A 14,666-nucleotide genomic window follows, 5' to 3' on the forward strand; every position below is an offset into this window, starting at 1 on the left:
TAGATTCCATAGCCAGAGATCAGGATTTCAATCCCAGCTTTGCAGGACTAGCTGCGTTACTCAGGGCAGCTTTCCTTCACTTCTGAGTGTCTTCATCCAAAAATGCGGGTTATCATGTAACCTACCTCATAGGGTTGTTGTGAGGAGTAAATGTGGCAGTTCATGCAAACCACTATATTTTGCCGTGCATAATGAGCACCCACGTTTTTGGCTCAAACTTTGAGGGAAATAAATCTTTCGTTTTAATTTTTTAATTCATTTCTTTATTTATTTACATTTAGGTACTTGTTTTTGTATTATAAAGGGATTTTAGCATTTTTTTAACATATCATGGTACAAGAAATTCTATGTAACAAATGAATATGAAACACAAGAACAGATACAAGATACAAGAATTATGTACTGGTAACAAATATATAACATTTACTTATCATAGAAGACCAAGAACTCTTCGTCAGTTGCAAGTTCATCGTAAGTTCAACACAACCAATTATCATATTCCAGGGTATTATTTTATGTACGGATATCATTATTGATTTCTAGAGTTACACTTTTAACTCATAAGCATAAATGAAAGAATTAAAAACGTTTATGTAGATATGGAATTAGTACTATCCACGTATAATGCGCTTCCTTATTTTTCCCTCACAAATTTGAGCAAAAATATGTGCATTATATATGGCAAAATACAATATTCTGAACAGTGCCTGGTAGATATTGTTAATAAAAGTATTTTACTACTAAAGATGTTTTGCTGCTGCTGTTATGAAAACATGCTGACTTGTATCTGAAGAAAACCATTGAAAAGTACTGAGTAACTGAGAAAAGTCTGCTTTGGCTTGAAAAATAGAAAAAACAAAAACAAAAAAACAAGCTACCACCACCACCACCAAACGGTTTTCTGATCACTTGTATGTCAAGCACTATGCCATGTTTCTTAATATATTCTCTCATCAATCCTATGATGTAGTAGGAATTAGTACCTTCATTTAACAGATAAGAAAGAAGAGGCTCTGAGAAAGAAAATAGGCCATCCAAGGTCATACAAACAGTGAAGAGCACAGCTAGAACTGAATCCCACATCCAACTTTTAACCATCCTGCTTCTCATTATGGCCAGTGGAAAGATTATCATCATACCTATTAAATCATGGTGACAAATGAGAGTTTCTGTGGCTAAAGACTGAGACAGCCACTTGTAGACTATTGCAGAAATTCTAAACCAGTGTCCCCAGAGATATTAGTAATGGTGGTATACTTACTTGAACCATTTCAAAAAATGTGACAAACATTAGATATTTAAGTGACATAAGGGTTCTTAGGCTATTATTTAACATATGTAGTTTAGAATCCAGTTATGTCCAGTCCATACTCTGGAAAAATAATTTTTTAAAAAGTCTGGGAAACAAGACGTGGTTTCTTAGAGTAGTTCTGGCCAATTCCACCTATTTTCTGGTTAGAATCTTAGTAGGGGTTGAAGGACAAAGCATTTAAGTTGATTGTGGGTTGGGGTTAGAAATGATAAGATTTTACCTTCTTCTTCTATCTTCTATTAATTTTTAATTTTCTCTATGTTCTGATCTTCCTCCTCTACAGATGTTGAAAAAACTGTGTCTGAATTTATCAAATTTGAGATCTCCTTCAACATATATATGTTCCATGGTGGAACCAACTTTGGTTTCATAAACGGGGCCATGAATTTTGGGAAGCACACAAGTGTTGTCACTAGCTATGGCAAGTGTTTGCTGATATGGTCACCTCCCAGCAGAGGTGGTGCTGGAGTTTAACAGAGGAGGCTCCAAAAGCATATTCTGGTATCATTAGGTTCTTGACCTATACTCTAAGCTGAGCATTGAGGATTTTCCTATTTATTTTCCTTTCTTCTGTGAAGTTCATAATGCTCCCAATCGGCTGTCATTGCAGTAGATGGTGCTGCCTATGACCTAAAGCTCTGCTTCACTCATCATGTACACTGACCCCTTGACTTGAACCTTCCAAGAGAGACAGATTACAAATGGTGATTGCTATATGGGCACCGATAGGCACAGCTGGGCAATCCAGAATGACGAAAGAAGAGCATGTTCATTAGAAAGTGAAACAGGATGAGCCCAATGTCATGGCAGCCTCAGGTCCCCAGGAAAGGTTGTGGGTTGATTGGCATTAGTTCCTCACACCCTGGCCTGGGTTGGACCCAGCCAGGGGGTGGGGAAGGTGTGTCTTCTGTTTCCCTCTGGTAGCTCTGGTCCATCTCATACTAGAAGTGCTAAAACAGGCCCTGTTGTGGAGGATTGCCTGGCCAGTGACTATGCCATGGTGTCTTGCAGACTATGACGCGGTGCTGACAGAGGCCGGCGATTACACAGACAAATATTTCAAGCTCCGAAAACTCTTTGGATCCATTTTAGGTACTCAGCAACCATTTTAACTTGAGGGCTGGCTGTACCCATGAAGTGGAAGGGTGAGGAAAGGGAAGGATTTCCCCTATGGGCAGAAGCTTAATAAAATGCTTAAAAACAAGTACAACTTAAGATCAAATCCTCATTTTCCCCACTTAAAAGCTGTGTGGTTTTGCATGAGTGTTTTGAAGTCCTTTAAGCCTCAGTTTCTTCCCCAAAACATGAAGACAATGATACTCATCTCCTATAATGATTGTGAAAATTAAGTTACGATTTATAAAGCTCTTAGTATGATGTATGACCTTATACCCTCATATACAATAACTCAAATCATCCTATTTAATTTTGTTTATTTAAATAAAGTTAATTAACCATCCACTGTGTGATAGAAAGTCAGTAAGCACTATCATTGCCAAAGGCATAAGGCAGAATTCTCGCTCCCCAAGTCACCATTTGTAATGTTAGTCTGGATGACTAACATTACCTTTTCTGCGTCTGTATCTAGTATGAGCTGTCTGTGCATACAAACAGCTCCAACTTAGTTCTTGGCAGGTTTCCATCATGATTGGAGAAGTATAGCCATGTGGCAGGGTAGGACCCATTTCTCTTGTTGGCTCTGGGGTACGAGAGTTCATGGATAGGGATGAGGAGGCTTGGAGAAGGCAGTAGTTAATGCAGGTGCTTCTGGCCCCATGGCCCATTTTTATTGCAGCATTTCCTCTACCCCCCTTACCTGAGATCACTCTCAAGGCTGTGTATCCTGCTGTGAGACCATCCCTTTACTTGCCACTATGGGATGTATTAAAGTACTTAAATGAGGTGAGTACTGCCTGGGCACTGGAATGGGGGTGTGGCCATTTAAGACATGGGGGAGAAGGCCTTAGGTCACAGAGTAGAGGTTATTTCAAGGGATTTTTATTGGAAGTGTGAAAGTTAATCTTCTGCATTTTGCCCCAATTTAAAATTATGGGGTAAAACCCACAAGCTCCTTCTGGGTGGACTGTGAAGGGATTTGAACTTGAAGAATGAATGGGGGTTGCGGAAGAAGCAGAATATTAGAGGATTCTTTTTCCCAGCTCAGATGAGCCCATCTGGCAGATGCTGCTGTGGGGGACTGCATGATCCATACGGGAAAGTCTGCTGAGCTAGGAACCCATGAAACTGAGTTTCTGACTCTTCTTCACCACCAATTAGGCCAAATGACTGAACTTCTACAGGTCCCTGCTCTCCCTTTACAATTAGAATACCTGTCCTATTTTGAAGAAAAGGTCGGCAGTGTTTGAAAAATGTCAACTCTTGAATTCGTATTGTTTTACCTGTGCTATCACTGTTTTAGATAAAAATTAGTGCTTGACACATTGTGCATGCTAAATAAAGTTTCTCTTAATGCATATTTTTTTACTTTAGTTATGTTAGAACAGAACTTATTCACTCTGTTAATTCTCCTGATTACAGCAGTTGTCCCCTCTACCATGACCTCACTGTCCCTTGAGTTTCCTGCACAAGAGCATCATCACATAGCATCTGATTTAGTATTTCTTATCCAAAGAACCCCTGGGGACCATTAGGAGGTAACAACAAAAAAATGACAAGTGTCTTAGGAAGAAGGATCCTGACTTCTCATCACTCTGGCTCCTGTTTCTGACCATGTCTCTCTTATAGCCAGTCATATCTAATAAACCAGTCAACATGGAGAATCTTCCCATAAACAATGGGAATGGTCAGTCCTATGGATTTATACTGTATGAGACTCCCATATGCTCTGGAGGTGAGCTCCATGCTGATGTTCAAGATACAGCACAGGTAGGGGTCAGCAGCTTCTCCATGGAGGTAAGCAGAACATTTAGCCTAACTCCGTTATTGGGGAGGGTAGTCAGTCGCTGGTCAACTTTACTGTTTGATAGTGTTTTTAAGGACCTACTATGTGTGAGGTAATGGGAATACAAAATCAAACCAGAGACTTGCTTTCTGCTTTATTACAACCTAGGTCTATTGGGGCCTCCCTGTTAGCTTCTAGCAATCTGTGAGCACCAAGGCTGGTCCCTTCCTTCATAATGACCTCCTCCCTAAACCAGAGCCTCCCATCTCCCTTTCTTCAGGTAGGCCTACCAGTCAGACACCAGTTCTTCTTTTGCAGGTTTTTTTGAATGAGACAAGTATAGGAATGCTGAGTGATGGTAACCAGAACTTGAACATTCCTGAAGTCAGGGTATGTATTTCAAAAGTCTAGATACTGCTGCAGACCTGTGACTCAGATGCAAACACAGCCTGTTCCTGATAGAGACCACCTCCTTTCTCTACCGCTGCCCTTTGGTATTGCTCCTCACTTAGGGTTGCAGCAGGAAGTGTTTGTTTAGCTATAAGTTAGCTATAGGCATAATTGCATCTCCCAGGCTCAGATACATCAAGAGCTGCATTATATAAGCTTTCAGTGTGAACGGAATTTCCTCTTAATCCCTGAGCCAACCATCAGCCACTGTTCAGGTCTCTGATCATAAGCCCAGCTGAGTCTCTCTGCCTTTCCTAAGACAGCAGAAGAAAGGGGAGACAGTGTGAAACAAGAACACACAGGGTCCTTAAGAGAGAGGACTGCTGGGCTCTGGAAATTCCTTGTCTCCCACTTGCTTGTCTTTTCGTCTGGGACTCAAAGAAAAGAATGGGTTCTAGAGTCAAAATGCTGAGTGACCATGTAGTTTCCATGAATTGGTCTGTCTCAAATAGGAATGTCAACTTCTAAGGGTCCTGGTGGAGAATCAAGGACGAGTCAATTTTTCATGGAAAATTCAAGAGCAGCGGAAAGGTGGGCTCCAGGCCTGAGAATCAGGCTGTAATCTCTCTTCATGGTTACTTGGATCCTAACACTGGTGCTATTTTGGAGTTAGGAGGAAATAAATGTGCTGCTCAGGCAGTGAGAGACTTAGGTCCCAAGACCAAAGATGCAAACTCTTTTCCTCTTCCTTGTCCTGCCTTCTCCAGTTCTCCAGTGTAGGAAAGTGAAGTAGTTTTGCTACGTGCTGTCTTGTCCTGGAGCAGGCTCAATCTCCTTTTGGGAATTTCAGGAAAAGCTCTGATACTAAGTGGGGAACTTCCTCAATAGTATGGAAACATACAAGAAACCTTCAATCATAGCAAGTCAGACGTGTTTTTTCCCTCATAGCTAAGCCCAAGGTATACACAGTCTGCATTTCTTTGTTCCAAACACTGAGAATATCCATCCCTGACCATATTTTCTTTTCTACTTCCCATCTGCAGGATTAATTGGATCTATTACCATAAATAATATTCCCTTGGAGGGTTACACTATCTATTCTCTGGAAATGAAAATGAACTTCTTTGAGAGGTATGTTTCTACTTACTCCCATTGGACACTTTGAGGGATCAGGGGACTCAGAGATTTCAAACTCTTCACTGTGCAGATGAAGAGCCTAAGATCCAGAGAACTGAAGTGATTTGCTCAGGATTACAGAGTGCTTTGGAATCAGGACTAGAACCCTAGAACAAGTCTACTGGTTATAATTTTAATGCTTCTAGTCTGACATGTTCCACTGAAACTGAATCCTAGTTCCCGTATGGAAATCTAGAATCAATATTGGGACTAGAATTGTGAAGGGGAATTCCTCTCCCTCAAGCTTTGGCCCTTCTTCCAGACTCCGCTCTGCCACTTGGAGGTCTGTCCCAAATAGCTATTTGGGCCCTGCCTTCTACCTTGGTACCTTGAAGGCTGGCTCTTCTCCCAAGGACACTTTCCTGAGACTACTGGTAAGTGAGCGCGCCCTCTTTTACTCTGGTGTCCCAAACACCTATTATTTCTTCAAAAATCTTGAAGCAAAGATATAGTGTTCCTGGCAAGAATACTTCTCTCTCTCTCTCTCTCTCTCTCTCTCTCTCTCTCTCTCTCTCTCTCTCTCTCGCCATCCAACATCTTTCCAACCAAGCCATCCAACATCTTTCAATCTTCCTAATTTATCATTGTTCAAAAAATAATACATCAAAACACTGTTGAAAAATTCAAATAACAAGATGTAGAGAGCAAATGGTGGAAGTTCTCCTTCAAATTCACCTGCATGCCAATTCTTCTCTACTTCTCAGAACTAAACACACACAGTTTGTGTGATTTCATACATAATTTTGCTTAAACACATACATAGTTATTTTTTGCACTAATGGGATCATTCCAGAAATTATATTCTGTAAATTGTTTTTTTATCTTTTTATGTATAAACACACATAGATAACATAGATGCACATAATATGAATATACAGTTCAATAAATTATCACAAAGTGGAATGCTAAATAATTACTCTTGAGACAACAAAAATTGTCAACAGCCCTCCCAATCACTGCCTCCCCTTTTTTCTAAAAGATAACCATTGTCTTGACTTCTAATACTCTTTTTTTCTAATTAAAGTCACCCCAATAAACTTCTAATACTCTTCTAATTCAGTGTTTCCTTCAGAAGTATATATATATATCTTCTTTTTTTTTAACATTGTGGATTCTACCATTTCATGATATTGCAGTGATTAGTTAATTTTCACTGTTGTATAGGATTCTATTTTACAAATATACCATACTTTATTTAACCATCCTACTGTTGATAGCCATTTGTATTCTTTCCAGCATTTGGCTATTATAAATAATTAAGACTTCTTTTCTGTTTATGTTCATGACTGAGATGTCTTTTTCAGGTTTTGTTACCAAAGTTTAATAACCTCATACATGATTTGGGAGATCAAGTTTGTGTAAGATTGGTATTATTTTTTAAATGTTTGGTAGATTTCATTAGTGGATCCATCTAGGGCCACTGTTTTCTTCGTGGGAAAGTTTATAAGTGTGGATTAAATTCTTTCAAGATTAAAGTACTCTCCAGAGTTTCTGTTTCTTTAAAAATTAATTTAGATCAAATATATTTTACTAAGATTTTTAAATATTTCATCTAAATTTACAAATGCATTGTGTTTAAATTGTTAGTTTTTGATAAGTCTCACCAGAACATTACTAATTTATTAATCTTTCAAAGAATGAAGGTTTGGCTATGACTCGTACTGTATTATGTATTTCTTTTCTGTTTAATTTTTGTCATTATATTTATTATTTTGTTTATTCCACATTTTATAGTGGGAGTTATCTGCTTTCTTTTTATAATTTCTTTAGATACATACTTAGATAACTGATTTTTGAACATTATTTTTTTAATGTATGAATTTAGGCTATTACTTTTCACTTAAGCATGATTTGGTTGCATGAATAAGTTTTTAAAAAATTATTAAGGATATTTTATGGTAACCTTTTTGTAATCAATTTCTTGTTTAATTGCACTGACCTTGAGAACTTTAAAATATGTTAACAACACTTGGTTAGTCCATCATAGGGTCAAATTTGTAAAGATTCTGAAATATGCCTGAAAGAATATGTGTATGCTGCATGTGTTAGATCAATATTCTATACATGCCAATTAGTTCAATTTTGCTAATCATCTTGTTTCAAATGTTCTTATGTCTTGATTCCTGTTTGCTTTGTCTATTAGCTATTGAGGTATTGTATGAAAATTTTCCACTGTGGTTGTGAATTTTATTTTTCCTGTTATTCCATCAATGTTGCTTATATATTTTGAATCTATACGTTTAGCTTGTCTATATTTGATATATACATTCATATATCAAATATAGATTTTTTATCTATGTCAACAAGAGATGTTCCATTTTACCAACAGGAGATGTTCCTATTTATCTTTAGTAATGCTTCTTGCCTTAATATCAAATTTTTCTGATATTAATAGATCTATAACAACTGTGGTTTTTTTTTTGCTTAAGGTTTACCTGTTATATCTTTTGCATTCTTTTCTTTTTTAATGCCTTTATATTTTAGATTATTTTATTATATGTAGCATGTAAGTATTTAAATCCAGTCCAGCAAATGTTTTTCTTTTAAAAAGTGGTTTTATTTATTATTGTTATTTTGAATAATTTTTCAATTTTTCAATTACAGTTGACATACAATATTATATTAGTTTCAGGTATACAACATAGTGATTAGACAGTTATATAACTTAAGAGGTGCTCACCTGATAAATATAGTACCCTTCTGACACCATATATACACGTAGTTATTACAATATTATTGACTATAATCCTTGTGCTACACTTTACAGCCTCATGATATTTTGTTACTACTAATTTGTACTTCTTAATCCCTTCACCTTTTTCACCCTGTCCCCCAACTCCCCTCCCATCTATCACCCTGATAAATCTAGTACCCATCTTAAACCATACTTGGTTATTACAATATTATTAACTATATTCCTTATGCTATCCCCTACATCTCCATAAGTACTGTGTAAGAATGAATTTAAACTTCTTAATCCCTTCCCCTTTGTCACCCCCTTAACCCTCCTCCCATTTGGCAGCCATCAAAATGTTCTCTGTAACTGAGTCTGTTTTGTTTGTTCATTTGTTTTGTTCTTTAGAGTCCACACATAAGTGAAATTATATGGCATTTATCTTTCTCTGCCTGACTTACTCCACTCAGGACTATACCTCCTAGGTCCATCCATGTTGCTGCAGATGGCAAGATTTTATTCTTTTTTATGGCTGAGTAACATTCCATTACATATATGCACCACCTCTTCTTTATCCATTCATCCATTGATGGACACCCAGGCCACCTCCATATCTTGGATATTGTAAATAATGCTGCAATGAATATATGGACGCACATGTCCCTTTAAAGTGTTTTGGGTTTCTTCGGATAAATACCCAGAAGTGGGATCCCTGGGTCTTTCTTTGTCTCTTGTTATAAACTTTGTTTTTTTCTTTTTTTTCTTTTTCTGTAGTTGTGGCTTTATCTTTTATGTTGCTTTTTTTATTATTAGTTTCCAGTGCACAAAACAATGTAATAGTTACACATTTATCATTTATATCTCTTGCACTGTATCAGCACCCCTCCCCCCATCCACTATCCCACGGACATCGCACACAGCCATTACATTTCCACTGTCTCTATTCCTAATGCTGTACTCCGCTTCTTGTAAGTATATACATACATATGTAGATAGATAGATATAGATATAGATATATACATATAAACTTGTAGTTGACATTCATTATTGTTCAGCTTCAGCTTCAGGTGTACAGTGCAGTGATCAGGCATCTACATCATCCTGAGGTGGTCTCCCTAACGAGACAAGTATCCATCACATACCCTACAATATCTTTACAACATTATCGATTACATTACCCAAGTTAATTTTCATGATCCCTTGGCAAACTTGTGGTTACTGACTGTGCTTTCTAATCTCCTCACCTTCCCCCTTATCCTCACCTCCCTCCCATCTAGCAACCCTCAGTTTTTCCTCTATGTCTCTGAAACTGTTTCTGATTAGTTCATTTATTCTTTTCTTTAGGTTCCACATATAAGTGAGATCATATGGCATTTGTCTTTCTCTCTCTGAATTATTTCACTGAACATAATGTTCTCTAGGTCCATCCATGTTGTTGCAAATAGTAAGATTTCTTTCTTCTTTATGGCTGCATGATACTCCATTGTATAAATGTACCACAGTTTCTTAATCCAGTTGTCTACCGATGGACATTTAGGTTGTTTCCATCTCTTGGCTATTGTATATAGTGCTGCAATAAACATAGGGATGCATAAATTTTATTGAATTAGAGTTTTGGATTTCTCCGGATAGATACCTAGGAGTGGAATTGCTGGATCATAAGGTAGTTCCATTTTCAGATTTTTGAGATGCCTACATACTGTTTTCCACAATTGCTGCACCAATCTGCAATCCCACCAACAGTGCAAGGGTTCCCTTTTCTCTACATCCTTGTCAGCACTTATTGTTTGTTGATTTATTGATGATAGCCATTTTGACTGGGATGAGGCGGTATCTCATTGTGTTTTTTATTTGCATTTCTCTGATGGTTAGTGAGGTTGAGCATTTTTTCATATGTCTGCTTGCCTTCTGTATGTCCTTTTTAGAAAAATGCCTCTTCATGTCCTCTGCCCATTTTTCATTTGGGTTGTTTGTTTTGTTGTTGTTGAGTTGCATGAATTCCTTGTATATTTTGGATATTAGCACCTTATTGGAGGCACTGTTTGCAAAAATCGTCTCCCATTCAGTTGGTTGTCTCTTTATTTTGTTGATGGTTTTGTTTGTTGTACAGAAGCTTTTAAGTTTGATATAGTCCCATTCATTTGTTTTAGCTTTTACTTCTTGCTTTAGGAGTCAGATTCATAAAACACTCTTTGAACCCACTCCATAAGTTTAGCACCTATGTTTTCTTCTATGCAGTTTATTGTTTCAGTTCTTAAGCTTAAGTCTTTGATCCATTTTGAATTAATTTTGGTACATGGTGACAGATATCAGTCCAGTTTCATTGTTTTGCACGTGGCTTTCCAATTCTGCCAGCACCATCTATTGCAGAGGATGTCTTTTCTCCATTGTATGTTTTCTGCTTTGTCAAAAATTATCTGTCCATATTTATGTGGTTTTATTTCTGGGTTCTCAATTCTATTCCATTGGTCTATGTGTCTGTTTTTCTGCCAATACCGTGCTGTTTTGATTATTGTTGCCCTGTAGTACAAGCTAAAGTCAGTACCTCCAGTATTGTTCTTTTTTCTGAGGATTGCTTTGGCTAATCAGGGTCTTTTGTGGTTCCAAACAAATCTGATGATTTTTTGTTCTGTTTCTTTAAAAAATGTTATTGGGATTTTGATGGGGATTGCATTAAATCTGTATTTTGCTTTGGGTAATATGGCCGTTTTAACTATATTGATTCTTCCAATCCATGAGCATGGAATGTCTTTCCATTTCTTTGTGTTTTCTTCAATTTCTTTTAAAAATGTTTTATAGTTTTCAGCATGTAGGTCTCTCACATCCTTGGTTAAGTTTATTCTTAGGTAGTTTATTCTTTTTGCTGCAATTGCAAAAGGAATTGGTTTTTTTTTACTTCTTTTTCTGATATTAAATTGTTAGTGTATAGGAATGCAATGGGCTTTTGTACATTGGTTTTGTACCTGGCAACTACTCTATTCGTTGATTGTTTCTAATAGCTTTTTGGTGGAGTTTTTAGGGTTTTCTATATATAGCATCATGTCATCTGCAAAGAGTGACAATTTAACTTCTTCATTCCCAATTTGGATGCCTTTTATTTCTTTCTCTTGCCTGATGGCTCTGGCAAGGACTTCCAACACTATGTTGAAAAGCAGAGGTGATAGGGGACAGCCCTGTTTTGTTCCTGAATGTAGAGCAAAAGGCTTCAGTTTTTCACCGCTAATTATGAGATTAGCTGAGGGTTTGTCATATATGGCCTTTATCATGTTAAGGAATTTTCCTTCTATACCTATTTTATTAAGTGTTTTACCATAATGGATATTATATCTTGTCAAATGCTTTTTCTGCCTCAATTGATATAATTATATGATTTTTGTCCTTTATTTTGTTTATGTGATGTATAACATAGATGGATTTTTGTATGTTGAACCATCCTTGTGCCACTGGGATGAACCCCACTTGGTCGTGATGAATAATCTTTTTAATGCATTGTTGCATTCGATTTGCAAGAATTTTGTTTAAAATTTTTCCATCTGTATTCATCAGAGATATTGTTTGGCAGTTTTCTTTTTTTGTGTTGTTCCTGTCAGGTTTTGGTATCAGGGTAATGTTGGCCTCATAAAATCATTTAGGGAGTACTGTCTCTTCTTCAATTTTTTGTAAGAGTTTGAGCAGGATTGGTATTAGATCCTCTTTGAAAGTTTGGTAGAATTCACTAGTGAAGCCATCTGGTCCCAGACTTTTGCTTTTCGGAAGGTTTTGGATGACTGATTCAATTTCGTTACTGGTGATCAGTCTATTTAGATTTTCCAGTTTTTCATGGTTCAGCCTAAGAAGGATCTATGTTTCTAAGAACTTGTCCATTTCTTCTAAGTTATTGAATTTTGTGGCATGTAGTCCTTCATAGTATTCTTGCATGATCCTTTGTATTTCTGTGGTGTCCGTGACAACTTCCCCTCTTTCATTTCTGATTTTGTTTATTAGTGTCCTTTCTCTTTTTATCTTAATGAATCTAGCCAAGGTTTCGTCAATTCTGTTAATCTTTTCAAAGAACCAGCCCTTTGTCACATAAATTTTTTCTGTGGTCTTTTTGTTCTCTATTTCACTTAGTTCTGCTCTGATTTTTGTTATTTCCTTTCTTCTGCTGACATTGGGTTTCATTTGTTCTTCTTTTTCTAGTTCTTTAAGGTGTAACGTGAGGTTATTTATTTGGGATTTTTCTTGTTTCTTGAGATAGGCGTGTAATGATATAAATTTCCCTCTTAAAACTGCTTTTGCTGCATCCCCCAAATTTTGGTATGATGTATTTTCATTGTCATTTGCTTCTATGTATCTTTTGATCTCTCCTCTAATTTCTTCTTTGACCCGGTCGTTCTGTAAAAGTATGTTGTTTAATCTCCATGTGTGTGTTTTTTCCTGGTTTCTTTTCGCAGTTGATATCCAATTTCAAAGCGTTGTGATCAGAGAATATGCTTGGTATGATTTCAATCTTCTTAAATTTGCTGAGGCTTGTTGTATGTCTGAATATGTGATCTATCCTTGAGAATGCACCACGTACACTAGTAAAAAATGCGTAGTCTGATGTTTTTTAGTCTGATGAAGTACTCTATAAGTGTCAGTTATGTCCGTTTCATCTAATGTGTCATTTAGGGCTGCTGTTTCATTATTTATTTTCTGTTTGGATGATCTATCCATAGCTGTCAATGATGTATTTAAAAAGTAAACTTTTATCACCAAACAAAAAAAAAGTTAAAAATTCTAGAAATAATTCAAGGCCTAAAATGATTCAGGGGATTTATATCCAACTCTGGAGGTGACTAAGGACGCTAGACCTTGCTATAATTTACAGTGAATGAATTGGTTTGAATCAAGGCTTCCATCCAATGACTAGACTATTTCTAGTTCACTCTTGTCCTAAGGTGTATACGTTCAGGTTCCCAACCTAGAGTATAGATTATATAATAAGGTTCCCTGGTATTGAACTTTTGTTCCCCTAAACTTGTGAAGCTATGAAAAGTTCTGCTCAGCTTCTCAGCCACCTCTTCCTGAGTAAGCAGTTTCCTCTAGTGAAATATTTGCCTCAATGTGTTCTCAGTTTTATTCTCCTAAATCTTGGTCCTATAATTCTTCATTGTATTGCAAAAAGATTTTTTTTTAAATTGTCTAGCTTTTATAATTGTTGTCAGCAGTAGTGTTCATCTCTGTTACCTAATACTTATTTCTGGAAGCAGAAGACCTGCTCTGTCATGCCTTACACCAGGTACAGCAGGGTAAAACTTCTAGAACATATCCCATTGTAAACTCACTTTCATTTTCAGTACCATACCGCATCTCAGTTATGCTCTCACTCGCCAAGTGCCTCTGATTTTACCTTGCCAGTGTGAATCTGTTCCCATGTCTCAAGCCTCCATCTCTTCCAGAACTGGAATTGTGGATTTGTGTTCATCAATGGACATAACCTTGGGCGATATTGGTACATTGGACCACAGGAAACACTTTACCTTCCTGGGGCCTGGCTTCATCCAGAAGACAATGAGGTGAGTCACCCCTACCCCTGCCTTTTTGTCTCATAAACTTTCAGATCTGCCTTCATCCACAGAATGCAAATTGCAGTGTCTTTTTCATCCTGTATTAAAGAGGTTACCCTTTCTTACTGTCAGCCTTTCTTTTTTCCCTAGATCATCCTGTTTGAGAAAAGCAAGAGTGGTTCATACATTCAAACTATAGATGGACCCGTGCTTTAGACTGTCTTATAACATATTTTGTGGATTGTTGGAATTCATCTACAAGCAGTCTTTCAGGAGGAAGATCTACACCTAGAACTTCAGACACAGTGTTGTTTACAATAGAAAAATGTGCAAAAACCTAAAAAACCAATAGAGAAATTGTTATGTATGTTATAGTATATCCATATGATGCCTATTTTTAGGCTTTAAAAAGTCTTCAAATCTGCAATGATTGATTTACCTAGCTAAATGCTTAATCCTTAGCAGGTTCTTATTCTCTAATTAAATATGCCTTTACGGAGATATGAATAAAATAGAAACAAATTTTATTTGTGCTTCTCCATCCTCAATTGAGAAGAAGTGCAGGGTTTCTGGTCTGTGACACAGTAAGAATTACTGCTCTCTCCTTGCCAGAGTGTTGTATATACTGACTGACACACCCCGTGTGTGTGAATGTGTGTGTGTGTGTGTGTGTTTGTGTGTGTG

At 37.0% G+C, this 14,666-nt stretch overlaps 1 protein-coding gene across 1 annotated transcript in view; it reads left to right on the forward strand.

Annotated features, from left to right (window-relative positions):
• The window catches only part of GLB1L3 (galactosidase beta 1 like 3), a gene marked incomplete at both ends in the record, with an annotated part of 51,686 nt that extends 37,488 nt beyond the window's left edge, over positions 1-14,198 (forward strand). The window contains 10 exons of the mRNA XM_081037166.1: positions 1,596-1,733; positions 2,324-2,404; positions 3,108-3,214; positions 4,058-4,225; positions 4,533-4,604; positions 5,117-5,195; positions 5,648-5,735; positions 6,043-6,154; positions 13,875-13,991; positions 14,133-14,198. Of these exons, the coding sequence (XP_080893292.1) occupies positions 1,596-1,733; positions 2,324-2,404; positions 3,108-3,214; positions 4,058-4,225; positions 4,533-4,604; positions 5,117-5,195; positions 5,648-5,735; positions 6,043-6,154; positions 13,875-13,991; positions 14,133-14,198 (1,028 nt within the window). The remainder of the gene's footprint in view (positions 1-1,595; positions 1,734-2,323; positions 2,405-3,107; positions 3,215-4,057; positions 4,226-4,532; positions 4,605-5,116; positions 5,196-5,647; positions 5,736-6,042; positions 6,155-13,874; positions 13,992-14,132) is intronic.
• Positions 14,199-14,666: the final 468 nt, after the last annotated feature.

The sequence above is a fragment of the Rhinolophus hipposideros genome (assembly GCF_964194185.1).
Source record: "Rhinolophus hipposideros genome assembly, chromosome: 24".
NCBI classification, from domain to species: Eukaryota; Metazoa; Chordata; class Mammalia; order Chiroptera; family Rhinolophidae; genus Rhinolophus; species Rhinolophus hipposideros.